This window comes from Megalobrama amblycephala, linkage group LG15 (genome assembly GCF_018812025.1).
Source record: "Megalobrama amblycephala isolate DHTTF-2021 linkage group LG15, ASM1881202v1, whole genome shotgun sequence".
Taxonomy (NCBI): Eukaryota; Metazoa; Chordata; class Actinopteri; order Cypriniformes; family Xenocyprididae; genus Megalobrama; species Megalobrama amblycephala.
In genome coordinates, this window is record NC_063058.1 from 7,879,200 (window position 1) to 7,905,892 (window position 26,693).

Here is a 26,693-nt window from a genome sequence, read left to right on the forward strand (position 1 = left end):
GTCTCCGAATGGTCCGGGTCTGACACACTGGCCTGAATATGAGGATGAGGCAGAGTATCTCGGCATTGGACTGGAACAGAAACCTGGCAAGAACCTGAAGGGAAAACATTACGCGTTCATGACCAAGACACTTCCAGATCTAATACGTCAAGGCCGAGAGAAAAGAGAGCACTTAGAACTGTAAAGCACATGAATGTTTGAATAACACAATTACTGTGATTTAAGAATTTAACCTGAGAAGATCAAATAAGCATTGAGTATATTTAGAATTTTTAAAATTTGAATTTGAAAGAAAAATGTACAACTTGATCATTTGACACTGTTTTGCACTTAAAAAATAAAGGTTGGACAACATTTAGGATTTTCCTCCATTTTATTGAGAACAAACGAAGGCTAAAGCTGCAAACCTCCCTGAATTTGAATGCAACGGGGTGCATACTAGTCATGAATTTGCGCTTCGAGACTTTGTAACTGGCAAATTTACATAGATGACAATAATCCAACTATTGACAATATCTCCAAACAAGTCAATTTTTTTCCATATTACCAGATTAACATCACCCATACCGGACGCTTGACTCGCTAATGGATCGGTTTTGTTACACATAAAATGGTCACACTTATTGACAACACGTTTTACTTTCAATATAATTACAAACTTAAAAGATAAGGAAATTAAAGAACAGCAAATGTATAAATTACAGTTTTAGGCACAGTGCTTTGCTCAATTATCATTACATATAAATAATGGAGGGAAACTCGGAATTGAAGTCAACAAGAAACAGCATTCACGACCCATTTGTGAATCAGTGAATCGACACTGAACAAGGAAAAAAAAGGGGGGGGATTTTATCCATTCAGAATTGAGAAATTTATGTAAATAGGGTACATGTTGACATATTAATCAGTATTATATGAGTTAGCAGCCAAAATAAGCAGCTTAAATTACATATTTAGAATAAAATCAATAAATGCAACAGCACAAATGTATAAATTGCCATTTTGGACACAGTGCTTTGTTAAATTGTCATTAAAATTGGAGGGAAACTCAGACTTAAAGTCAGGGGTAAAAATAAATAGGGTAAATTTTGATATATTAATTGCGATGTGTTTTCACAAATGCTTTTGAAATATAATTTGCATACTTAGCAGCCAACATAAACAGCTAAAATTACATATGTAGAATACAATCAATTTGTGAATCAGGACACTGAACAAGAAAAAAAAATGGGGGGGGGGGGGTGGCGGTTGATGTTATACATTGGGAATTGAGAAACTGAAGTACATAAGATCAAACTGGCATGTTTCCACAAATGCTTTGAAATTCAAATAGTTATGAGCCGATGCAAACATCTTATTTGGAATAAAATCAATAGTTGTATGATATCAGTCCATGTAAACGGCCAATTCTAGGAGAATATTCCACTTAAAACATTTATCACTCAACTTGTTGTAAACACAGGCGATAATACGTAAATTAGTTCATCGATTATATATACAATCATCCCTAAAACAAAGCTGAAATATACTGATAAATGTTTAAATATTTTCAATGCATTTACATATATATTCACTTTACATTTATAGTGATTTTTTTTTTTCCATTTTCAGTTGCTAGTAATGCTGCAGTCAAATACAAAAGTATAGTCGGAGGAATTCTGCCTCCGATAAACGTCTACGCTGCGTAGGGAAGAGCACTTGGAAGAGAGCTGCACAGCTAGATGAACAGAATCACTATCGTGTGAAGAGGAGACAGTCATCGTGGTCGTAAAATTTGGCAGCTAACCAATTAGCTATTCGCTTGGAACTTTAACTGTATGATAAATATAAATTAAATAAATTAAATAAAAGATTTAATTTGTTTTCTTGAATGTTATACGTATTAATGGACGCATTATGGGGCTAAAAACTGACAATGTTTGCAGAGACAAAGCAGCTGGAAGTCAATCATTTTCAATGAAAGTTTACGAAAAAATGGAAGCATTTTTAAATACAGAGAGGATTTTATGGATAAAGAAAAAACAAAAGTAGTAAACTGGATAAAATCGATTAAAAGCAACCGCAGATGTTGCCACATTAAGGACAAACGCTTGAAGTATTTTTCTAAAGCACAAAACCACAGGATTTCAGAGTTTGAATAAAGGTGTCAGAGGCACACTCAGCAGAGTATACGGGTGAATTTTCACATTGTCGTCATCTTCGTCGACCATTTCCAGGTTACAAAAATAAATTAATTAAAAAGCTGATAAGAAAGGCCTAATATAATACAACCATATGGGCATGTCGCTGTAAATACAGCTGTGCGGATGCAAGCAGGAGTGTGTATGTGTGTGTCAACAGGGAGGTCCCTGATGGTGTCTGGCGGAGAGCGTAATATCAGAGTATGTGCCTGATGGCTACAGTAGTGTGAGGTTGGCTATCAGGATGTCCATGACTGCATGTTGCGGAGCATGGCCTCAAAGCGCTCCATGCTGGGGGCCTGAGCGTGGGACAGCTGGTCGGTCAGCCGGCTGTACAGGCTGAAGGACTTGAGCTCCAGCCAAATGAAGCCAAAGCGGTCGTCATCGAACAGGGCGAACAGACCCGGTGTGCGCTCTGGACTTGTAAAGCCGTGGCCAGCGATCAAGCCTGTTCCATAAAAACTAAAGGACATAAAGAAAATCCAGATTAGAATGAAACAAATTATTGCCTCTATTTAAAGCTGCAGTTTGCAATTTTTGGCCCTCTAGCGGTTAATTAACAGAACTGCACGCGTCTTGCGGAAGAACATTGTAGCCGGAGCTACTTTTCTCCATGTATGTCTATGGCGAGTCACGCAGTTACTGTGATATCCTGCGGCGGGTCCTACCAGTCTAGTCTGAAATGGTCTAAATATAAACACTTATTATAAGTGTACCATAATGATTCAGGGTCAGACAAAAACACAGTTTGGAAAATGGATTCATGTTGTAAATTCTCATTGTATAATTTTTGTAAATTTTGAACACAAAAAAAAGTTACGGACAGCAGCTTTAATTAATACAAGTGAATACAAGAATTAATTTAATAGTTATATTTATAACGTTTTAAATAATTTTCAAATGTACTTTATATTAAAGGGTTAGTTCACCCAAAAATGAAAATTCTGTCATTTATTACTCACCCTCATGCCGTTCCACACCCGTAAAACGAGAATATTTTTGAAGCGCCAAAAAAACAAAATAACGACATATATAGTGATGGCTGATTTCAAAACTGCTTCATGAAGCTTCGGAGCATTATGAATCAGTGTATCGAATCTGCTGTTTGGAGTGCCAAAGTCACGTGATTTCACACGTGATCCGAATCACGATTCGATACACTGATTCATTGTGCTCCGATGCTTCCTGAAGCAGTGTTTTGAAATCGGCCATCACTAAATAAGTCGTTTTTTTTTTTTTTTGGCAACCAAAAATATTCTCGATGCTTTATAATATTAATATTGAACCACTGTACTCACATGAACTGATTTAAATATGTTTTTAGTACATTAATGGATCTTGAGAGAGGAAATGTCATTGCTCCCTATGCAGGCCTCACTGAGCCATCGGATTTCAACAAAAATATCTTAATTTGTGTTCCGAAGATTAATGAAGGTCTTACGGGTGTGGAACGGCATGAGGGTGAGTAATAAATGACAGAATTTTCATTTTTGGGTGAACTAACCCTTTAATGTTACATTATATATATATATATATATATAAGATTTTATATATATATTATATATATAAAATCAATCGTGCATTTGATATAAAATCAAGAAATCTAACAAGTTAAAAAAAATTAAATGTCTATCATTTTTATATACAGTATAATGTACCATAATGTTTGTTTGTTTATGATTTAACGCCATGCAAGATACCTCGGCTACATTCATGGCGAGAATGAGATTTTTTTTTTTTTATTTAATAAAAGGAAAAAAAAAAATAGATTTTTAAATTTAATCTTAGATAATAAAAAAAATCTAGAACTAAATCAGGCATTACTTCATTAAAAATCTTTTCATAAAAGTCAGCAGAAAAATAAAGAGATCTAACAGATTTCAAACTAACACAATCCATCAAAATATACTTAAACGATAATGGATTCTGGCACAAAGGAGGATCTTCACCCATTAACAGAAACACATAAGTTAGCCTGGAGTGCCCTATTCGACATTGTGTGTAAATAATATGATCCCAGTGATTTTCAAACTGAACACAACGTTTTGCACCAACCACAGGATTGATTTTATAAAGTTTGTTTGTTATATATTTATCCCATTCAGTTTGCCATTTCTTACAAATGTAAGTATTTATATTAGGTCTGAGATCTGAAGGTGGAATTGGGCATTTTTTTGAGCTCTGAAGATGAAGCCTCCTTAGCTGCTGCATCAGCTTGTTCATTCACTGTAATACCACAATGAACTGGTACCCAACAAAAAATGACTTTAAAATACTCTGCCTCCAAGGACTGCAAACTATTTAAAATTTCCACAAATGCTGGATGTTCAAATTTGGAAGATGTCAGTGTCTGAAGTCAAGATTTTGAGTCTGTCATTAATAGGAAATTTCACTGTTGAGAAGTTTTAATATGCTGCAATGCCAAAATGATAGCATTGGCTTCTGCAGTGAAAACTGAACAATAATAAGGAATCTGTACTCCACTTTTCTGATGGCTGACCACAAAGCCAGATAAAACATGTTCTTCAGTCTTTGACCAATCTGTATAAATTGGGATATATGATGGAAAACTTTCTCTGATACTTAAAAATTGTTTGTGGTAATCATTTGGATGAGTTTGAGACTTTTTGTTTCTTGTTGAATCCATAATTATGACTCGTTTTTTTTTATATTCCAAGGGGGGAATACTACAAAAGTGTGTCTGTCTCAGTACATTTAAATCAACTTTTATATTTTCCAGGTGAGGTTTAATCTGCAGTCTGAAGGGACGAATTCTCCTTGGTTTTTCTGTCATACAATAAAGAGAACTGAGGTAAACTGGTAAAACTTTTAATTGGTGATGTTCTAAAGGGTCCAAGAGATAGACGTATACCTTGATGATAAACAATGTCCAACATACGAATATAAGATTTCCTGGCTGATCCATAAACTATCTGTCCCATAGTACAGGCATGGCCAAATTAATACTCTACAGGTTTAGCAAAACTGAGCTTTCTGCTCCCAATTTAGTTTTAGCTAAAACCTTTAAGATATTCATGACTTTAAAACAATTACCTTTCAATTTCTTGAGGTGAGGGATAAAAGTTAATTTATTATCAAAGGTTATACCCAGAAATTTCGTCTATTTAACAACTTTGATAGGCTCTCCATCCAAAAACAACTCTGGGTCAAGATGTAATGAGCGTAATTGACAAAAATGTATACAAAGAGTTTTGGTTTTCAAGAACTTGAAGCCATTCATTACAGACCAGGACTGCATCTTATTAATTGTCATTTGGATTTTCCATTCAATGCTATGCATGAATTTACCTCTGTAACAAATACAGATATCATCTGCATAAAGGCTGCAGTGGATCATTTGTCCAATTACTTTTGCAATATTATTTATTTTAATACTAAAAAGAGTCACTGATAAAATACTGAAAAAGTTGATTATAGGACTCCAAATTATCAGATAAAAAGTTGACACCTTTCTTTTCTTCTGCAGTCTGAATTGCTTTAAAAGCAGGGAAGCAATTTCCAGTGGATGAGTTTTTCTCAAAAGATTCTGCAAGGATATTAGCTATTTCTTGTATGTAACATAATTTAAAACACTTAAAATACATGTTTAATGTCTATAATTTTTTATATATATAATATATTAATTATTAATTAATATATATAATTATCTAAAAATTAATTAATATAATAATGTACCAATACAATATTTCTGTATAAAAATATATAGACAATAATATAATTGTCATATAAATAATATTTAATATTGTAAAGACAAAATAAAAAAATATAAAAGCTAACCAAATGAATAAAATACTATATAATATAAATTATATTATATATTTAATTGTTTAATTCATTTAAATTTGTATTGCTTCTGTATATAAATATTTAATATAATAATATATTTGACAAATAATTTAAATATTATATAGACATAATAAAAATTTAATTATTCAGTTTAACAAACTAATATTATATAATATAAATTATAAAAATATATATAATTATTAAAAAATTAGTTAATATAATATTTTAATGTAATTAAACTTAATACATTTTAAATTATTTTCTGTTTTATATGCAATATAATAAATATCCATTAACAATTAAAATTGTTAATTGATTTAAATGGTTAAATTTGCCTATTTTATAAAATATTATAATTAATAAATATAATAAAACGAATAAATGTATCAATATTATTCAAATAAAAAATGTAAATGAACTTGGATTCATAATATTGATGTATGCCTGAATCAATAATCATTAAATAATGTTTAGAATATTTAATGTTGAAATGTTGAAGTTAAAAATGTACAGTACGATACGGCACTCACCACATCTTGCAGGTGCGAGGGTACACTTCATTACGGGCCATGACTCCCAGAGGCAGCACAAAAGGTTGAGGTTCAGATGCGGCGCTGCAGGCAGCAGCTCCCTGCTCGATACCCTCCGCTTCAGCAGGGGAGGTTGAATCTGAGCTCTCCACTCCCTCAGGGGGGGCCACCTCTGCAGCCTCTGATTGGGCGTCCCGGCCCTGTGAACCGCTCTGGGCCTCCTCATGCACCCCCCGCACCAGACGAGACAGCTCTTCCATGCTCCGCTGGTGTTCCAGGTCTGGTAGACGCACCGGGCGGTTCAGGTCTACTTCTAACGTCAACTGACCAGCTGGGACATTGGGATCCCCCTAGAAAACAAACAAGCCAGGTTATCAACAAGCAAAATGAGTTCCCTTTCGAAGGGAACTTCAACTCTGCCTTCAATCACACATTGGGGAATGTCACAAGTGAGCTGATGTCTGAAAGCCAAGTATCAGAAAACTCCAATCATATTGGCCAGCGACAGCCTATGACATCATCATAGCGTGACCCGGAAGTATAGAGGGTATGCACATGACGTCACCATCAACCGTTATGACTGTGGTCACGTCCACTGAGTGGCACAAAGACTGAGTGGCAGCATTGGTTTTCAGCGTGAATGCCACGGAAAACACACAAAACACATCCAAAATGGGAAAAAGCGTTGTGATTGACTGTACAAATAGTTTTGACACAAAACCTGAGGTATATTTAAAGACTGCTGTAAGCAGAAAAAGAAAAAAGAAAAAAAAAGAACCGAATGGATCATGTAATTCACAGAAACAACTGGACTTCAGGCAGAGAAAAATGGATTTGCAGTTATTTTGTGTCAAATTGTTGGATTTTGAGGTAAAATCATACCGTATATATTGTATTGTTATATATATTGTGTTGACAACTCATCACTCATAATTGGGTGTTTTTAAATAAACACTTACAAAAACTATACAAGTTTTAGGGCGCGTTCCGGCAGGAAAGTGACATCGATGCATACCCTCTATATAAGGAGCGCCTAGAGAACCAGTCAGTATCTTTTTCGTCTTTCGGAACTGTTCTGTCTGATCGCGATTGTATCGACTCCGGTAAGGGTATCTTTATTATGCCTTACAAACGTTCAAGAGAGTGTGTTCATCCGTGTCCCAGGTTTTGACACTTGATACACACATTTCTGGGTGTTTTCTGTCTGGGAGAAGAGCACATAGACAGTGCTTGACAGTGTGCTTGACAGTGTTATTTACTGTGAGCGTCTCCCTATCGGGACGCTCCGTTCTCGTTTGGCACACTTCTCGAGGGAAGAGGTGTCCGCATCTGTGCCTGGTGATTCTGGCCCCGTTTGTGCTGAGGCAAAACGGCGGCTGCAATCATAGGTCTCGCAGGTGAGCTCGTTGGGAAGTTTGAGAAAGTTGTTTTCTCTCTCAGCTTCCCCGGGGCTGACGAGGATGAGTTGCTGGATGACAATGACGTCCGTTGACATCATCGCGTCTGGCAGCGTGCGCTCCTCTGGCTGCTGTGTATGCAGAGCTGCTGGTGTTTTTGAGACACGCTTTCGGCAGGCTGCGGCTGCCGTGAGAGTGCGTTAGGAAAGGGGCCACGCGCGGACGGCTTGACGAGCAGTTCCTTTCCGTCCATGAACACTGCAGCTCCCATAAACTTTCCAAAAAGTTAGAGATCGGGAGGACATGGAAAAACCCCTAGCCGTTCAGATTTGTATCTGAGCCCAGACAGATGGGAGGAGGAAGAAGCGAGAGTGAGATGGGTGATCGATTGTAAACACAGTTTCGTTTGTAATCGATTCCCCAGCTATATAAGGGCGGTATATATATATATATATATATATATATATATATATATATATATATATATATATATATATATATATATATATATATATATGCATGCGTATATATATTTTATAATATATATCATGCTCAGATGCTTCTTATTGTCAGACTGATGGCTGGGCCCATAGTAATTATTTCTGTCGGCCTGCTTTTTTGGTTTGATAATGAGAGGATCTTTTAGGCTTAAAAGAACCCTAGATTCCATCCTTTCAGTGGTGGAAAGACTACTGAAAATTTGTACTTAAGTACAAGTACTGTTACATTGCTGAAATAATACTCAATTACAAGTAAGTGTACTGGTGTCAAAAAAGTACTCGAGTACAAGTACAAATTACTCTTCTCAAAAACTACTCAAAGTACTAGAATTACAAATTAATTTTAGCTGGCGATATTTAATGAATTATCAAAAAATATTCAATCAAATCATAGATCTAAGTAGAAAATAGCTACTTTAAACAAAGCACTTTCACCTTATTGACAAAGTGCATGAATTAGTGGTCACAATACTAGATTTTCTAACTTCAATACAATACCTTGAAAAGATCAATATTCAGTATCATTTTAAATACCATGGGGAAAATCACCACATACTGTATACACATATGTCGGTCAAAGGTTTGAATATTCAAATTCTTGGCGTACTCAGTAACGGAATGTGATTTTACAAGTAGCGAAGTAAAGTACTTAGCTTAATTTGTGCTTAAGTACAAGTAAAATTACAGATTTAAAAATGTACTTAAAAAAAGTACAAAAACCCAAAAAAGCTTCTTAATTACAGTAACGTGAGTAGTTGTAATTCGCTACTTCCACCTCTGCATCCTTTCATGTAAATAAAAAGGAGTATTAGGAGTCTTCGGTCTTTGAGCCGCAGGAGGGTTTTATATGTTTTTAAAATAAAACCTTGTTTTCCTGTATAGTTTTTCTGAGCATGTAGTCAAAAAAAAAAGTAAGGGGTTTTTGAGGAAAATTAAGTTGATAGGCTGGCTAGAACGATATATTGTGCAGGCCACAAAATGGCCGCCTCTTAGCCACCTGTTGTTTAGAGTAGCTTCTCATCTGCTGTTTGCTAGAGTAGTTTGAGTTAGCACTCGTCACTTCAGTTAGTATGTATGTTTAGGTCGGCCTTAATCGGCCGCCTGACATTGTTTGCTTGTGAGCTTCGCTTTCTTTCTCTTATACATTTGGAGGTGAAGCCCAGGCTTCACTAGGCTTGTGGCCCTGTAAGAAGGCCCTTAGTTTAGCAGCCAGGCTAGAGCTAGGTTAGGTGTGTTATATGTTAACCCCATGTATACTATCCCTTGTCAGGTGATATAGTTCCTAGTTCTCCTTTGAAGTGATGGTGCTTTATGTAACATTATGTAAGTTGACATTTGTGCTGGCTACTGTATACAGGCCACCAGGACACCATACTGACTTTATCAAAGAATTTGCTGATTTTCTATCAGAGTTAGTACTGGCTGCGGATAAAGTCCTTGTTGTTGGTGATTTTAATATCCATGTAGATAATAATAAAGACGCATTTGGATTGGCATTTGCAGACATTTTAAACTCTATTGGAGTTAGACAACACGTGTCAGGACCCACTCATTGTCATAATCATACCTTAGATCTAATACTGTCGCATGGAATTGATATTGATGCTGTTGAAATTCTACAGCAGAGCGATGATATATCAGATCATTATTTAGTGTCGTGTATAATACAATTAGCCAAGGCTACAAAACCACCACCCAGCCATAAATATTGTAGAACCATCACGTCTACCACTAAAGATTGCTTTATAAATAATCTCCCTGAGCAGTTTCATCGCCTTAGTATACCTGACAACTTAGAAGAACTCGATGCTGCAACAGAAACTATTGGCTCTCTCTTTTCCAGCACATTAGATGCAGTCGCTCCTTTACGTCTAAAGAAGATTAAGGAAACTAATCCAACGCCGTGGTATGATGAGCACACTCGGGCTCTAAAACGAGCTGTTAGAAAAACTGAACGTAGTTGGAAGAAAACAAAACTAGAAGTTTTTCGCCTTTCGTGGAAAGAAAAAATGATTGAGTACAGAACGGCTATAAGAAATGCTAGATCTACTTATTTTTCAAATCTCTTAATAGAAAACAAACATAATCCTAGGTATTTATTTGACACAGTGGCTAAATTAACTAGAAACAGAGATTCAACTGCTGACGTTTCCATAGAGCACAGCAGTAATGACTTTATGAACTTCTTTACTTGCAAGATTGATAATATTAGAGAGAAAATTAAAAACATGCAACCGTCCACAGTTTCGCTTCAGACAGTGCACTGTAGTGTCCCTGAGGTAAAACTAGAATCATTCGCCGCTATAGGAGAGGAAGAATTATCTAAACTTATCAAATCATCAAAATCAACGACATGTATGTTAGACCCAATGCCGACTAAACTACTGAAAGAAATGCTTCCAGAGGTCGTAGGTCCACTTCTTGATATAATTAATTCATCCTTAACACTAGGATACGTGCCAAAAACCTTTAAGCAGGCTATTATTAAACCTCTTATTAAAAAACCTCAACTAGATCCGAGAGATTTAGTAAATTACAGGCCAATCTCGAATCTACCTTTTCTGTCAAAGATACTAGAAAAGGCAGTTTCAACACAACTGTGCTCCTTTTTAGAAAGAAATGGAATCTGTGAGGATTTCCAGTCAGGATTTAGACCATACCATAGTACTGAGACTGCTCTCGTTAGAGTTACAAATGATCTACTCTTATCATCCGATCGTGGCTGTATTTCTCTATTAGTGTTATTAGATCTCAGTGCTGCTTTTGACACTATCGATCACAACATTCTTTTAAAAAGACTTGAAAACTATATTGGCATTAGTGGAATTGCTTTGGCATGGTTCAAATCGTACTTATCTGACCGTTATCAGTCTGTAGTAGTTAATGAAGAGATGTCGTATCGCTCACAAGTTCAATATGGAGTACCACAAGGCTCAGTACTAGGACCGTTGCTTTTCACTCTGTACATGCTGCCCTTAGGAGAGATAATTAGGAAGCATGGTGTTAGTTTTCACTGCTACGCTGATGATACTCAGCTCTATATTTCCTCGCGCCCTGACGAAACCTACAAATTCACAAAACTAACAGAATGCATAGCTGACATTAAAAACTGGATGACAAGAAATTTCTTATTATTAAATTCAGAAAAAACTGATATCCTAATCTTTGGACCAAAAACTTCCTCACGAAAAAACCTTGAATACTCCCTAACGCTTGACGGGTGCTCCATTAAACCTTCGTCCTCAGTTAGGAACCTGGGTGTGCTCTTCGATACCAATCTTTCATTTGAAAGTCATGTTTCTAGTATCTGTAAAACCGCCTTCTTCCATCTAAAAAATATATCTAAATTACGACATATGCTCTCAATGACAAATGCGGAACAGTTGGTTCATGCATTCATGACCTCAAGACTAGATTATTGTAACGCTCTACTGGGTGGTTGTTCTGCTCGGCTTTTAAACAGACTACAGTTGGTCCAAAATGCGGCAGCTAGAGTTCTTACTAGAACCAGAAAGTATGACCATATTAGTCCAGTTCTGTCAACATTACATTGGCTCCCTATTAAACATCGTATAGATTTTAAAATCTTGCTACTTACTTATAAAGCTCTAAATGGTTTAGCTCCCCAGTACCTAAGTGAGCTCTTAATGCATTATAGTCCTTCACGTTTATTGCGATCTCAGAATTCAGGCCAGTTGATAATACCCAGAATATCAAAATCAACTGAAGGCGGCAGATCCTTTTCCTATTTAGCACCTAAACTCTGGAACAATCTTCCTAGCATTGTTCGGGAAGCAGACACACTCTGTCAGTTTAAATCTAGACTAAAACACATCTCTTTGCTCTTGCATACACATAACACATTATCAATACATTAACATTTTCAAATCCGTTAAAGGATTGTTACGCTGCAATAATTAGGTCGGCCGGAACCGAGAACATTTCCTATAACACTAGATATACCTGTACATCAGAATAAGAATGGCATCTACGCTAATATCTGTCTCTCTGCTTATCCTGAGGTTTGCCGGGTGCTGGATCCAGGCCGTATCCAGATCAGATGGAGAACCTGTGTCTGGACCTGACTACAACGTAGCCCAGGAGACAATGGGCCTACAGATCCAGTTCTGGCTGCATCTATAATTCAGATTTTTAATCCCCGTATCCGCTTACATATATTTATATATAATCTATTTTTAATCTCTATAATAAAAATGTATAATTCAGATTTTGATCTCCATATCCATTTACATATATTATATATATCTTCCAAGGGGTTTTTTCCCTCCTAGGACTTTTTTCCCAGTGTTAGCACGCTGGGTTTTTCTCCTAGGGGGTTTTTTTCCACCCCTGGGAGTCAGCCGACATTGGCTTAATGTAGCACCATCTTGTATATGTTACATATTACCACGCTTGTTTGTACAGCTTATTTTTAACCACTTCCCTTTTTTCTGTGCTTCTAATATGTAAAGCTGCTTTGAAACAATTACCAATTGTAAAAGCGCTATATAAATAAATTTGACTTGACTTGACTTGACTAGTTCTAGCCTCCTCCCAGAGTTGTTAAACAAGGGGACAATGGGCATACGGCCTATGTAGGTGCAATTGGTGAGGTTAACAGCTAGGTTGTAGACTGTTTTAGACTCCCTGATGCTGTTTTTCTCAGGCGGTAGGCCCTTATATTTGCGTAGATAAGTTATGCAGTGTATGCTAGGCCCCACTTTCTAGAACTTTTCATGCTATGGAAAAGGTTTTTTCCTCTGAGCCACCTGATTTTCTTTATAAGAAATCTCTGATTTTAGCCTTTGTCCTCTAGGGCTTAGTACAGATTTGAGAATCTGTGTGGAGAAAATGTTTATCCTCATTGGAAACAGCATGTATGTCAAAGCAGTACGTTTGACTAGACTTTTGCCCTACATTTGTATGTGAGCTTACTTATGCTGCCACAGGTTAGCACCTGTTCTCATAATAGCAGGCTCTTTGATGTTAGCCTCTATTGGAGAGATTGGTGACTATTATATTCCCCAATTGAGGTTTATTTGTGTTACTGAGTGCATCACCTGTTGGATTGCATACTCAGGGTAGTATAAAACCACTTTTTGAGAAAAGCTGGTTTCTATTAGCTCCCTTTTGTGATCTTGTTAACAGCTATATTGCATATAACTTTGATTGTAGGCTCTTATGGTTAATTAGCCTCCTTCTAGTTAGCAATTGTATTTCTAACAAGTGCTGTTAGTTGATCATAGTTTGCTCACATAGTTTACACTGCCACAGGCTTTTGCTACATGTTCGTTTGAGGTAGAAGGCCATATAGGCCTCCCTTAGACCATGTTGGCATTGTTTGGTTTCCTTTAGTCACATATGATTTAGGGTACATTGCCTGTTGGAATGTGTAGCCTAGCTCAGGTTGCAGTTAGCTTCCCACAGCTATTGTTGGGTTAGAACTGGTTCCCTGTAGCTTGGTTCCCTTAATTCACGAGCTGAAGCCACGTGTCATTGAATCGGTAGGCCCCTTCAGGCCTCCTTTTTAGTTCACATGTTGGCACAGTCTGTGTTTTATTCTGCAAACAGGCTGAACGTGAAACATGCTATCTGCCATTTCTTTGAAAACTGCTTGACGTTTGTCTAGCTATCTTTTGGCATGCACTCTCCTTAAGCATGGCGGCATGGGTATATTGTTCCTTAATGCGTGATTGAACGCAGAGTTGAAGTTCCCTTCGAAAGGGAACGTCTCAGGTTACGTATGTAACCATAGTTCCCTAAGAACAGGGAACGAGACTCTGCATTACCCTGCCATGCTTCGGGGCTGCCTGCTGAACATTCCCTCAAGACAAAAAGATACTGACTGGTTCTCTAGGCACTCCTTATATACTTCCGGGTCGCACTATGATGATGTCATAAGCTGTCGCCGGCCAACATGATTGGAGTTTTTTGATACTTGGCTTTCAGACATCAGCCCACGTGTGACGTTCCCCAATGCGTGATTGAACGCAGAGTCTCGTTCCCTGTTCTCAGGGAACTATGGTTACATACGTAACCTGAGACGTTTTAGATCTGGATACTTTGGGGAAAATTTAGTATTTATGTTATTATGTATTATTCTGTTTAGAGACTATGTGGAAATATAAAAGTGAACATTGAAAATACAGTGTTTGTATTGGGGGCCTTCATTTTCACACATTTAAGCACTGAATACTTCATCACATAATTTTGCCATTAACATTCAATTATAAACCAAGTGTTGAAGACCAAGAGCAAGGAGAGAGAGAGATGGGCTAACAAGAACTGATTTGGCAAATTGAAACTGACATTGAAACTGCAATTTGGACCTTCAACCCATACCCCAGTGAAGTCCACTATATGGAGAAAAATCCTGGAATGTTTTCCTCAAAAACCTTAATTTCTTTTCAACTGAAGAAAGAAAGGCATAAACATCTTGGATGTCATGGGGGTGAGTAAATTATCAAGAAATTTTAATTCTGAAGTGAACTAATCCTTTAAAATGTATTAGAAATGTTTTATTTTGTTTAATAGTTAATAGTAGCTACAGGAATATACCTATACCTCTACACATCAAACTCACAGTAAGTTTGGTGGCTTTGGCCTTGGAGCCATGGAAGCTCAGCATAATAATCTCCAGGCCATGACTGCCATACGTCCCTTTGAAGAGGCCTGGCTGCAGAAGGTCTGAAGGGAGGCACGGGGGCAGATAAATCCGCCGGTATGTCAGGCAGTTACTGAAACCAAGAAACATATATTTAAAACACACGAAACACATCTGGTACCAGCTGTCATCTGACCAGAACATTTAACTGGGGAAATGAAACTATTAGTTGCTAAACAGAGCATTCTGGGTGAGAACAGGCTATTAAGAAGACTTACTCATATTGGCTGGTGTAAATGAACTTCATGAGGATCAACTCCTGCATGTGCTCATGGAAAATGTCCTCCAAAGTTCGTCCCCATTCCTCCTCCAACCACGTTCTGAATTCCTGCACAAGCACACCGAAGAGGGCTCATATACGAGTCATATACCTCTCAGATTTCATCAAAAATATCTTAATTTGCATTCCCAAAGATGAACAAAGGCCTTATGGGTGTGGAATGACAGAAATTAAATTTTTGGGTGAACTAACCCTTTAAGGATCATGGGCTGCACACGTGTGGATGAGCAGTGCCTCTGAAGCCAGTAGCGCATACATTTAATTAATTCGCAGTCTGCACAGTTTCACAACAAGCCATATTGCGATATCGACTTTATTCTGATATTTCTGCTGCACTATATCTAGCCATTGCAAAAACAAAATTATATTGCCATCATAAACCTCAAAATTTATCCGACCAAGCACCATTTTCCTACCTCTTGCCTTCCTCCAGGCATCCGATGGTGATCAGTCTGGTTGCACTTGGTGGAGAATTCATCTTTCTTCACAGTCTGAAACAAAAGGTTAATATCTTGTGGAATTGTGGCAAAATTGGGCCATTATGGTAATGTATTATGGTACAATTTACCTGAATGTCTCCTTTATGAGGGCCCTTATGTCCGTACATACATTCTACTGTGGCTTTGTTTTTCTCCCACATATGTATACGGAAAAGGGGCCGTCTACGCATGGGGTCCTCCACACGGGGATCATGGGGTGGTAAATACATCCAGCCTATGATGAATAGCCCATCAACCTAAAATGATCATCAAAGCAAGAGTTAAGGCCTGTTCACACCAAGAACGATAAGAACTATAAAGATAACTATATTAGCGTCCACACCAGAGGACGATATCATTCTGTTTATTCTAAGCGTGTGCTTGTCTGTCACTTTAACTTTATCGTTCATCAGCTGGATAAAAAAAAAAAAAGTGATTCTGAAAGTGATTCCAACGATTTTGTTCCTCTGTGCCATTATTGTTATAGCTGTGGTGTGGACTCTGCAATTCTTTAATACTGAGAACGATTTTTAGAACTATCTTTATAGTTATCATCCTTGGTGTGAATGGGCCATTAGACATTTGAAATTTGGTGCACTTGTACATTTAATGTGTGTGGTCTCATATATATTGTATAATAAATGCATTTTTGATTCCAAGTTGCTTTAATACAATTTAAATTTTATATTTTACAAGCCATTGGGTAAATTATACTATGCAGTATGGCAAATTAGGATTAGTGTGTCGACAATCGTAGTACACCGAAAATAGAATAAAAAAAAAATAGTATATCAAAAGTACACCACTCTGGTGTCCCAGTCCCCAGTGGATTTTCAAAATATTCATCCATACATGATTTTTGGCCAAAGCAGCTTCAACAGGACAAGTATGAAATTTACAGACCAAAACAAATGTGCAAGTATGAATTGTAGGGTAATAAATTTAGCTACATGCTAACATTAGCGTCATGTGCGACAGTCTCTCAAAAAGAAGTACACTTTAGCATACTTATTCCGGATAATATACTTAAAAAAATTATACTTGTTTAAATTATTGTACAGTTTTCAGACTATTAGACAATGTTAATTGTAATTTAATTGAAAACGTAGTAATTAATTGTAGTAGTTTGCCGACTCATTGGCAGATGCTGTACACGTGAGTGGCACGACGCATGTGTGTGATGCTGACGCAGGAGGCGGCCAATAATGAGCCGTGTTTATTATGTGAACAGTGTAACACTGACAGAGAAGAGAAGAAATTGTTATATTTATTTGTTTTGTTTTTGTGCACAAAAAATATTCTCGCCGCTTCATAAAATTAAGGTTAAACCACTGTAGTCACATGGACTATTTTAACGTCGTCTTTACTACCTTTCTGGGCCTTGAAAGTGGTAATTAAATTGCTGTCTATGGAGGGGTCAGAGAGCTCTTGCCTTTCATCAAAAACATCTTCATTTGTGTTCCGAAGATGAGCGAAGGTCTTATGGGTTTGGAAAGACATGAGGGTGAGTAATTATTGACAGAAATTTCATTTTTGGGTGAACTAACCCTTTAACCCCCTGGAGCCATATGGATTACTTTTATGATGGATGGATGCACTTTTTGGGCTTCAAAATCTCACACCCCCTTCACAACCATTATCAAGTTTTAAAGAGCCAGGATGTATTTTAATATAACTCCAATTGTGTTTGTCTGAAAGAAGAAAGTCAAATACAGCTAGGACGGCTTGAGGGTGAGTAAATCATGGGAAAATTTTCATTTTGGGGTGAACTGTCCTTTAAATGATGTCTATTTAATTAAAATTACATTATCTGCAAGTACAATTTTTTTTTTTTTTTTTTTGAATTTGAAGTACACTACAAGTGCACTTACAGTACAATTAAGTGCACTTCTTTTTCACAAGGGGGTGTTTGTAAAGTAATTGAAGTAATTAAATCTTTTTTTGTTTGAGATCTTACCACCACATTCAGCAGTCCTCCATAGGGGCCGATATCAGGCTGCCAGAGACCCAGGATGTGTCTATAGGGATGTAACACTGGAAAACAAATACAAAACATGACATTTAAATGTCACAAATCTGCATTCAACACACAGAACAAACCCAGAAGAACGTTAGATGGGGTGAAATCACCGCAAGGGCATTTCTGCATGGTGCATGAACTCATGAATGCATGTTGAGTGTGTGAGTATATGCAACTTTTTTGCCATGCAACAACTTGAAAACCAAATAAAAATTCCAGGAGCTAGAAGGCTAAAACTTATCCATGTTGAGTCACCTTTAATTTATCTGCATCTCACATAGTCAGCTCATGTTAGTGCAGCTGCAACCTTTTGAAGCCCTGGCCATCCCGTGTCTATCACACAAGCATGCAGGACACACACGTGCACGGCACTCGGCTGAAGCTGCCCTTGTGCTGCTATCAGACCAATTTGTCCCAAACAAGGCTGCGCCCCAATATACATACTATCCATACTAAATAATCTGTGAAAATAGCATAAGTGCATTCCAAATCAGTTACAGGAATGATTATTTCCAGTAGAATCATAATATATGGTTATAGCTTATATTACCCACAAATCCTTGTGCTACAGAAAATTTCTCCAGCTGTACAAAAAAAAAAAACAATGGCCGAAAATGTGATGCCAAAACAGAATTTAAATACAAATGGAAAAAAGTAATAATGGATTTTAATGTAATGGATTTAGCTAGATGAATGTATAAAGGAAAAAGGCAACAATATGTATGATGGTAATAAGAAGTTATAGTCTGTCCTAAGAATGGTGTCTTACTACACACTCAAAAGTATGTACTTTCCCATCACCAGTGAAGTAAACACTTTTAGTGCTTAGTAGAACTATGCAAATTGGGATTCAGCCTTAATGGAATGTTCCATGTTCAAAATAAGTTAAGAATCTGTGACAAACTGTTGAAAAACTACAACTAAAAATATTAAAAATGTTTTCTGGTAACAAACACAGCTGAAACTAAATAAACACAAAAATAAAAATAAAAAACTTAAAACAAAAATATGAAAAGTTGTCTTGGCAACTAACTAAAATAAATGTTTAAGTTGAAGTACTAAAATTAATAAAACAGAAATAAAAATAACTTAAATAGAAATAAAAAAAAACTAATAAAATTAACAAAACCTCATAACATTACTAAAATTGGAGTAAAATTTAAAAATAAAAAATAAAATACTATATAATAGTATATAAATACAAATAACGTTCATGTTATGGCTGATCACTGATAAAATTGTTTTAATAAAATTCTACACTTTTTTTCGAAATTAAATATAAATAAAAGCAAAAAAAAATTACCGTTTTAAATTTAGCCATTACAACATTATAATGTACAATATGAAAATGGATATTCATTAGCGGTGTAACGGTTCAAATTACTCACGGTTCGGTTTTTAGCACCGTTTCGGTACAGATCGGAATGTGCTATGTTCAGAGAAAAAAGAACTACTGTAATAAAAATAAAGAAAATAAGAACAAATATTCTAACTATGAGCAACATAACAAATAAATACAATAGAGCAAAGATAGAAAATAAAATAAACAGGTATCTAACAGTAGTTTTCAGGTACAGAATTTGAATAAAGTAATTAAATGTAAAATAACATTGCATATAATCTCCATTGTATAAGTTAAATAAAGATGAATCATTATTAAAATTAAGCTATTCAGTCATGAGCAGTGAGTGATTATTTCCTTGTCTTTTGTTGTTTGATTAAAGGTGCCCTAGAACCAGTTTTTACAAGATGTAATATAAGTCCCCTGAATGTGTCTGTGAAGTTTCAGCTCAAAATACCCCATAGATTTTTTTAAATAAATTTTTTTAACTGCCTATTTTGGGGGATCATTAACTATGCACCGATTCAGTGCGCGGCCCCTTTAAATCGCGCCCTCCATGCCCCCCCGAGCTCTCGACTATAATACAGTGTATTTACAAAGTTCACACAGCTAATATAACCCTCAAATGAATCTTTACAAGATGTTCGTCATGCATACGGCATGCATGCGTCGGATCATGTGAATAGTATTTATTTGGATGTTTACATTTGATTCTGAATGAGTTTGATAGTGCTCCGTGGCTAACGGGCTAACATTACACACTGTTGGAGCGATTTATAAAGAATGAAGCTGTGTTTGTGCATTATACAGACTGCAAGTGTTTAAAAATGAAAATAGCGATGCTCTCTTGTCTCCGTGAATACAGTAAGAAACGATGGTAACTTTAACCACATTTAACAGTATATTAACAACATGCTAACGAAACATTTAGAAAGACAATTCATTTTCACTAAAAATATCATGTAATCATGGATCATGTCAGTTATTATCGCTCCATCTTTTCGCTATTGTTCTTGCTTGCTTACCTAGTCTGATGATTCAGCTGTGCACAGATCCTGACGTTAATACTGGCTGCCCTTGTGTAATGCCTTGAACATGGGCTGGCATATGCAAATATTGGGGGTGTACATATTAATGTACATATCACACTTTGGCAGTTGTAGCTTTTATGTGTGCTGAAAAAAAAGAAGTGGTGAAAGAAAAAGGGAAAAGAGCTTGAGGTAAGCAGTTTTAAGTTTTAGCACCATGTCGCAATGATTTTATGTCGCATTTTCATTGGCTGGTCAGTAGACGTAGGTCGTAGTAGCAAATGCACTGTGTGTTGATCATGTTGAATTTCTGACACTGTCAGAAAATGATTGTAGGCTATCTTTGGTCGCAAGACCTGAAAACGGCCACCTTTGAACCTCTCTCACTGTATGACATAGGACCACCAATTAAGAGCCACAAAAAACTTTCAAAAAAATAAAGAAAAACACAGAAAAACTTTCCAAAAGTTCTTTTTGAAATAGTTTAAATTGGTAAGGCTTAAATGAGTTTATTTTAAACACAGATAGCAACACGAGCTGTTCTGGTCTCACCTGTTTCAGCTCAAAATACATGCTGTTTTCGTGCATGTGTCTTTAAATGCTAAAGAGCTGCTGCTCCCCGCCCAGCTTTCCAGAAGAGGGCAGAGCCTGTACAGCTCGTGGCTCAAGTACTCTGCCAAAACATCTGTTTGGTTTTGATTAGCATCTCTATCGCACGTGACATTGCAGTTCTTCGTCATCATGAAAGTTATTATTTGCATGCGTTTTAAAGCCATAACAGTTTAAACTTCTGATATATGGTTTTCTGAGCGCACACATCTGAAGCACGCGCACAGAAAGCTGGCTGTCAGACGGCGCATCCCGTGAGTATTAAACTAAGTCCTCTTTCATGTCTTAATTGCACTTAAACTGTCAAATATACATAAGGTTATGTCAAAAACACAAACAAAGTTGGTTATGTCTGTGAACGTCAACAGCAGGGAAAAAATCACGTGTATATTAGATCTGTGTATTAAAGTGACAGCAGCATAATATGCAGTATATATACCTAGTCCTGTATATGCTGTTAATATGAATCAAACAACAAGAGAAAACAGAAAATACCTCACTGCTCTTGATTGAATAACTTTAGTAGCTTTAATAAGAATACATTCTGTAATTGAATGCTGCTGTTAAATGCTCTGGCAAGAAGATAAACATGGCGGACTGTGTACAGCTCACTCAGGGCGGGGTCTATGCTAATAAGGCAGATTCCGTCGCCATTCCCCCTACATAAGAGTAGGGGGAAATCTCGAACCGCTCATTTGGAGAGACTGTTAATGATTTATGGGCGTTATGAAAAAAGAGTGGGTGGATTTTTACCATTATAGGCTTGTTGTTTACAAACATTGTTGACAAACATCTGTGTTCAAACACCTTATAAAAGTGAATTTTGCATTATACTGTAGGTCCACTTTAAAGCGTTTTTCGACTATGGATGCATGTGAACCTATTGTAGGAGACCTCCAAAACAAAATTAGGAACCTATAAAACAGCATTATAGGGGCACATTAATATTATTATATTTTGTAGATGGATATTATGTTTGACAGTTTAACTTGCAATGAACCTGGAACAAAACATCATTAGCAAAGAGCATCTTCAACCAGCACCTTCACAGGCAGTGATTTGGATCCCCCACCACAAAGCCTTCTCACACAGCCAGTACATACAGTGTGTGTACACGTCCCGATAGTCCATATGCTCATAATCAGGGAGGAGCTTCATAAAGCGTCCTGACTTCACCTGCGGGTTCACACCTGGAGAGGTACGCAGGTGAGTGCGCCACAGGAAGAGAGGAGAGGCAAAGGAGGACAATAGCTGACACACAAGGCAGTGTGAGAATGTCACTCACATATGCGAGTGAAAATGAATGTTTACACGCCCGGGAGAGTGATGTGTTTCTTTTGTACTTTTGTCTGCTGCCTTGGAGGATAATATTTATTTTATTTTATTACACCTGGCATATTCACACTTTTAAGTCAACTGAATTATATAAAGTATCTCACAGAAGTGCGTACACCCCTCACATTTTTGTAAATATTTTATTTTTATCTTTTCATGTGACAACACTGAAGAAATGACACTTTGCTACAATGTAAAGTACTGAGTGTAGAGCTTGTATAACAGTGTAAATTTGCTGGCCCCTCAAAATAACTCAACACAGCCATTAATGTCTAAACAGCTGGCCACAAAAGTGAGTACACCCCTAAGTGAAACTGTCCAAATTGGGCCTAATTAGCCATTTTCTCTCCCTCATGTGACTCATTAGTGTTACAAGGTGTCCGGTGTGAATGGGGAGCAGGTGTGTTAAATTTGGTGTTATTGCTCTCACTCTCATACTGCTCACTGGAAGTTCAACATGGCACCTCATGGCAAAGAACTCTCTGAGGATCTGAAAAAAAGAATTGTTGCTCTACATAAAGATGGTGTAGGCTATAAGAAGATTGCCAAGACCCTGAAACTGAACTGCAGCACGGTGGCTAAGACCATACAGTTGTTTAACAGGACAGGTTCCACTCAGAACAGGACTCGCCATGGTCGACCAAAGAAGTTGAGTGCACATGCTCAGCGTCATATCTAGAGGTTGTGTTTGGGAAATAGATGTATGAGTGCTGCCAGCATTGCTGCATCAAATTGGTCTGCATGGCTGTCATCCCAGAAGTAAGCCTCTTCTAAAGATGATGCACAAGAAAGCCTGCAAAATGTTTGTTGAAGACAAGCAGACTAAGGACATGGATTACTGGAACCATGTCCTGTGGTCCGATGAGACCAAGATAAACTTATTTGGTTCAGATGGTGTCAAGCGTATGTGGCGGCAACCAGGTGTGTCTTGCCTACAGACAAACATGGTGGTGGGAGTGTCATGGTCTGGGGCTGCATGAGTGCTGCTGGCACTGGGGAGCTACAGTTCATTGAGGGAACCATGAATGAGCAGAGCATGATCCCCTCCCTTCAGAGACTGGGCCGCAGGGCAGTATTCCAACATGATAACGACCCCAAACACACCTCCAAGACGACCACTGCCTTGCTAAAGAAGCTGAGGGTAAAGGTGATGGACTGGCCAAGCATGTCTCCAGAGCTAAACCTTATTGAGCATCTGTGGGGCATCCTCAAATGGAAGGTGGAGGAGCGCACGGTCTCTAACATCCACCAGCTCTGTGATTTCGTCATGGAGGAGTGGAAGAGGACTCCAGTGGCAACCAGTGAAGCTCTGGTGAACTCCATGCCCAAGAGGGTTATGCCAGTGTTGGAAAATAATGGTGGCTACACAAAATATTGACACTTTGGGCCCAATTTGGACATTTTCACTTAGGGGTGTACTCACTTTTGTGGCCAGCGGTTTAGACATTAATGGCTGTGTGTTGAGTTATTTTGAGGGGACAGCAAATTTACACTGTTATACAAGCTGTACACTCACTACTTTACATTGTAGCAAAGAGTAATTTCTTCAGTGTTCAATATTTAGAAAAATGTGAGGGGTGTACTCACTTCTGTGAGATACTGTACAAACACCACACTGACTTCTGAAGAATCTTTCTCTATAAGCACCAAGCATGCATGTGTTAACCTGTTGAAATAGTTTTGGTTTAAACCAACATTAATACTAAACCTAAACAATCCAGCCAAACAAAGTGGGTTTAATTGACCATTAATCTGTCTTTTGTGAGCTACAGTAAATATAAAATGCATTTGAGAAAAATGACATGACAAATGACATGGAATGAGGTGGAGCAACAACATTACATTAACAAATAGATCACATAACACATAACAAAATTACTAAAACTACAATTTAAAAGTAAACAGAAAATATGAAAATTTAATTCAAAATTTAATTCAAATCTAATTCAAAATATTGCTATTATTATCGTTTAAAACACTTGTGCTGCTTAATATTTTTTTGTGGAAAAGTGATTTTTCAGGATCCTTTGATAAATAGAAAGTTCAAAAGAGCATGATTATTTTTTTGAAAGAGAAATCTTTTGTTACATTATAATGTTTTTACTGTCACTTTTGCTGAATAAAAGTATTTACTTTTTTCTTCAAAAAACAAAAAAACTCTTACTGACCCAAAACTTACGAATTTTTAATATTTAAAATTAGGGCTGCACGATATATCGCATGAGACTGTCATGCGCATTTCGTCAGTAAAGCCGGTTCCCTGATTACCGCTAAATCGCCATCACCTGCTTTCAAATGGAGCGGCATTTAATAGACAGAGCCGTAGATCACTGAAAAGCCACGCAATATCGCGTTCATTATCGAAGGCGATTCATCTGCGATATGAACGCGATATTGCGTGGCTTTTCAGTGATCTACGGTTGTGTCTATTAAATGCTGCTCCATTTGATAGCAGGTGATGGCGATTTAGCGGTAATCAGGGAACCGGCTTTACTGACGAAATGCGCGTGACAATCTCATGCGATATATCGTGCAGCCCTATTTAAAATACACTTAAAATTCACAGGGACTGACAAAATAGGTGGCTTTTGTGGTTACAGTAGATTTACTTACGTTTCACATACAGATCTCGGCTCGACATGCCCACAATCTCCATCTTCCGCAGGTCATCTCTCATGCCAAATTCTAAAAGAAGGGGAAAAACTCATGACAAATTGCACCAGCACAATACAAAAGTCCTCTGGACCGAAAACATTTCAACTAACTTACTGGTTGAATGCAAATAGTTCCTGTGCAAACTTTTAAGCTGACGATCAACATAATACACAGGTTTACAGTATTCTATACTCTATTCTACTCTGCTTTATTCTATTATTCCAGTAGTGTTAGGGGCTGTTAAACAGATTGTTATGTAATAACTGTAAGAACTGAGATAAGAAATGTGACACCCTCACAGGGTCACTTAAATGTCATTAACACATATGATTATGTTATAAAGAGTTTCCCACCAACAGTTTTGGCCAATCCTTTGACTTATGCACCAGTCTAGTATGTACATAATGTTATTGTTGTTAATTTATTTATTTAGCACAATTTAACACAAGTTGCCCAAATGTATTTAATTCCATAGCAACACACTGACAGCCAGACATATTAACTAAAAGTTGAATTTTTTCTATGTGTGCATCTGAAATATCTCAAAAAGAAGCCTACATAGACAGTGCAATTATAAATGCTATGATGCCTAGAATTACTGTAACAGTCCCTGATTTTATGTTGCATGGATCAAGTGGCTTGAGCACTAAAACTCAGGCTGCTTTGTATCCATACTGTATCCATGTGTATATAAGGATCAAGAACCATTGAGAAAATTATTAAAAAGAAAAAGTCAAGTTTAAAACATAAGCCAAGTTCTCAGAAAATAGAAATGTACTACTTGTGTAAATGTCGGTGTCATACATAAGATTTTCTAAAAAAGCTTTAAAATGACTCTTTAAATGATTACGTGTGAATTTACACAACTCAATCATTATGTGAAAAGGTCAAAATTTCTAAAACAAAATTATGTTTCAGTCACATGGTTCAAAAAATGTAATCTCTGTTGCTGTTTTATGGTTTTCTGATCACATGAAATGAAAGCAAACTGGCTTCCAGCAGACCAAAAGTTTTTCAAATATTGTATAAATAAAAAATATTTATAAATAATAATAAAAGATTAACTCCTTACAATAACTCTCTCTCTCTCTCTCTCATATATATATATATATATATATATATATATATATATATATATATATACACACAAATTTTATATACATATTTTATATATATATACATACATATATATATATATATACATACATATATATATATATATATATATATATATATATATATATGTACGAGAGAGAGTGTGTGTGTATATATATATATATATATATCTCGACTGTAAAGAAGAAGGCCACTATATAAAAACCCAAATGGTGTTACACATTATTACCCTCTGTGCATCTCCTCCTCCAGATTGTTTCCGTGTTCAGAATCTGCCTGAATTTCTTGCACACGAGAGCCAGGTTAGGTAGCGCAGTGCCCGGTAGAGAAGAGAAGATCTCCACTAGAAGTTCCGGCGGCAGATCCAGCAGTGACTGCGGGTGTGGTGGCCCTGCAGAGTCCACAGAACCTGGTCCACCGGCCCCGCTAGGCCCCGCACCGCGGCTGTTATGACAGCTGCTGCTGCTGCCATCGGGCTCGTCTTTCATTTTGCCCACGACCCTCTCCTCTTCCTCCTCCTCGTCCATATCCATCTCGGAGTCGCTGTCCTGATCCGCCTGGCTGTGCCTCTGCCGCCTCCTGCACCGCCGCGACTGACCCACTCCACAGAGCCTGGCACACACCGCCATCCGTAGCAACATTACATCATCACCGCACAACAACTGCTGTCACCTGCAGTGCTCCTCTGCTGCGTGCGTGCGTACGTAAGCTCGCTGCGCGTTACGTGCCTAGGCGTCTTCACGTGACGCCT

The 26,693-nt window shown here is 37.2% G+C and overlaps 2 protein-coding genes across 6 annotated transcripts in view; one reads left to right on the forward strand and one right to left on the reverse strand.

The window, feature by feature from the left end:
• Nucleotides 1-354, forward strand: part of ces2b (carboxylesterase 2b) — a 42,596-nt gene extending 42,242 nt beyond the window's left edge. For all 4 annotated transcript variants that reach the window (XM_048158760.1, XM_048158758.1, XM_048158757.1 and 1 more), the window contains one exon: nt 1-354. In XM_048158760.1, coding sequence (XP_048014717.1) covers nt 1-184 — 184 coding nt within the window. In that variant the 3' untranslated portion in view covers nt 185-354.
• Nucleotides 355-26,693, reverse strand: fbxo31 (F-box protein 31). Of its 2 annotated transcripts, XM_048158762.1 has the most exons (10): nt 26,172-26,693; nt 24,785-24,856; nt 21,940-22,026; nt 17,795-17,871; nt 15,927-16,094; nt 15,775-15,849; nt 15,297-15,406; nt 14,998-15,151; nt 6,518-6,867; nt 355-2,642 (listed from the first exon to the last, which is right to left on the reverse strand). In XM_048158762.1, exons 1-10 carry the CDS (start codon nt 26,581-26,583, stop codon nt 2,420-2,422), a joined length of 1,728 nt encoding a protein of 575 aa, XP_048014719.1. In that variant the 5' UTR covers nt 26,584-26,693; the 3' UTR covers nt 355-2,419. The 2 variants fall into 2 exon arrangements, with proteins under 2 accessions (XP_048014719.1, XP_048014720.1); XM_048158763.1 differs by lacking the exon at nt 21,940-22,026 and having other exon boundaries at nt 26,172-26,692.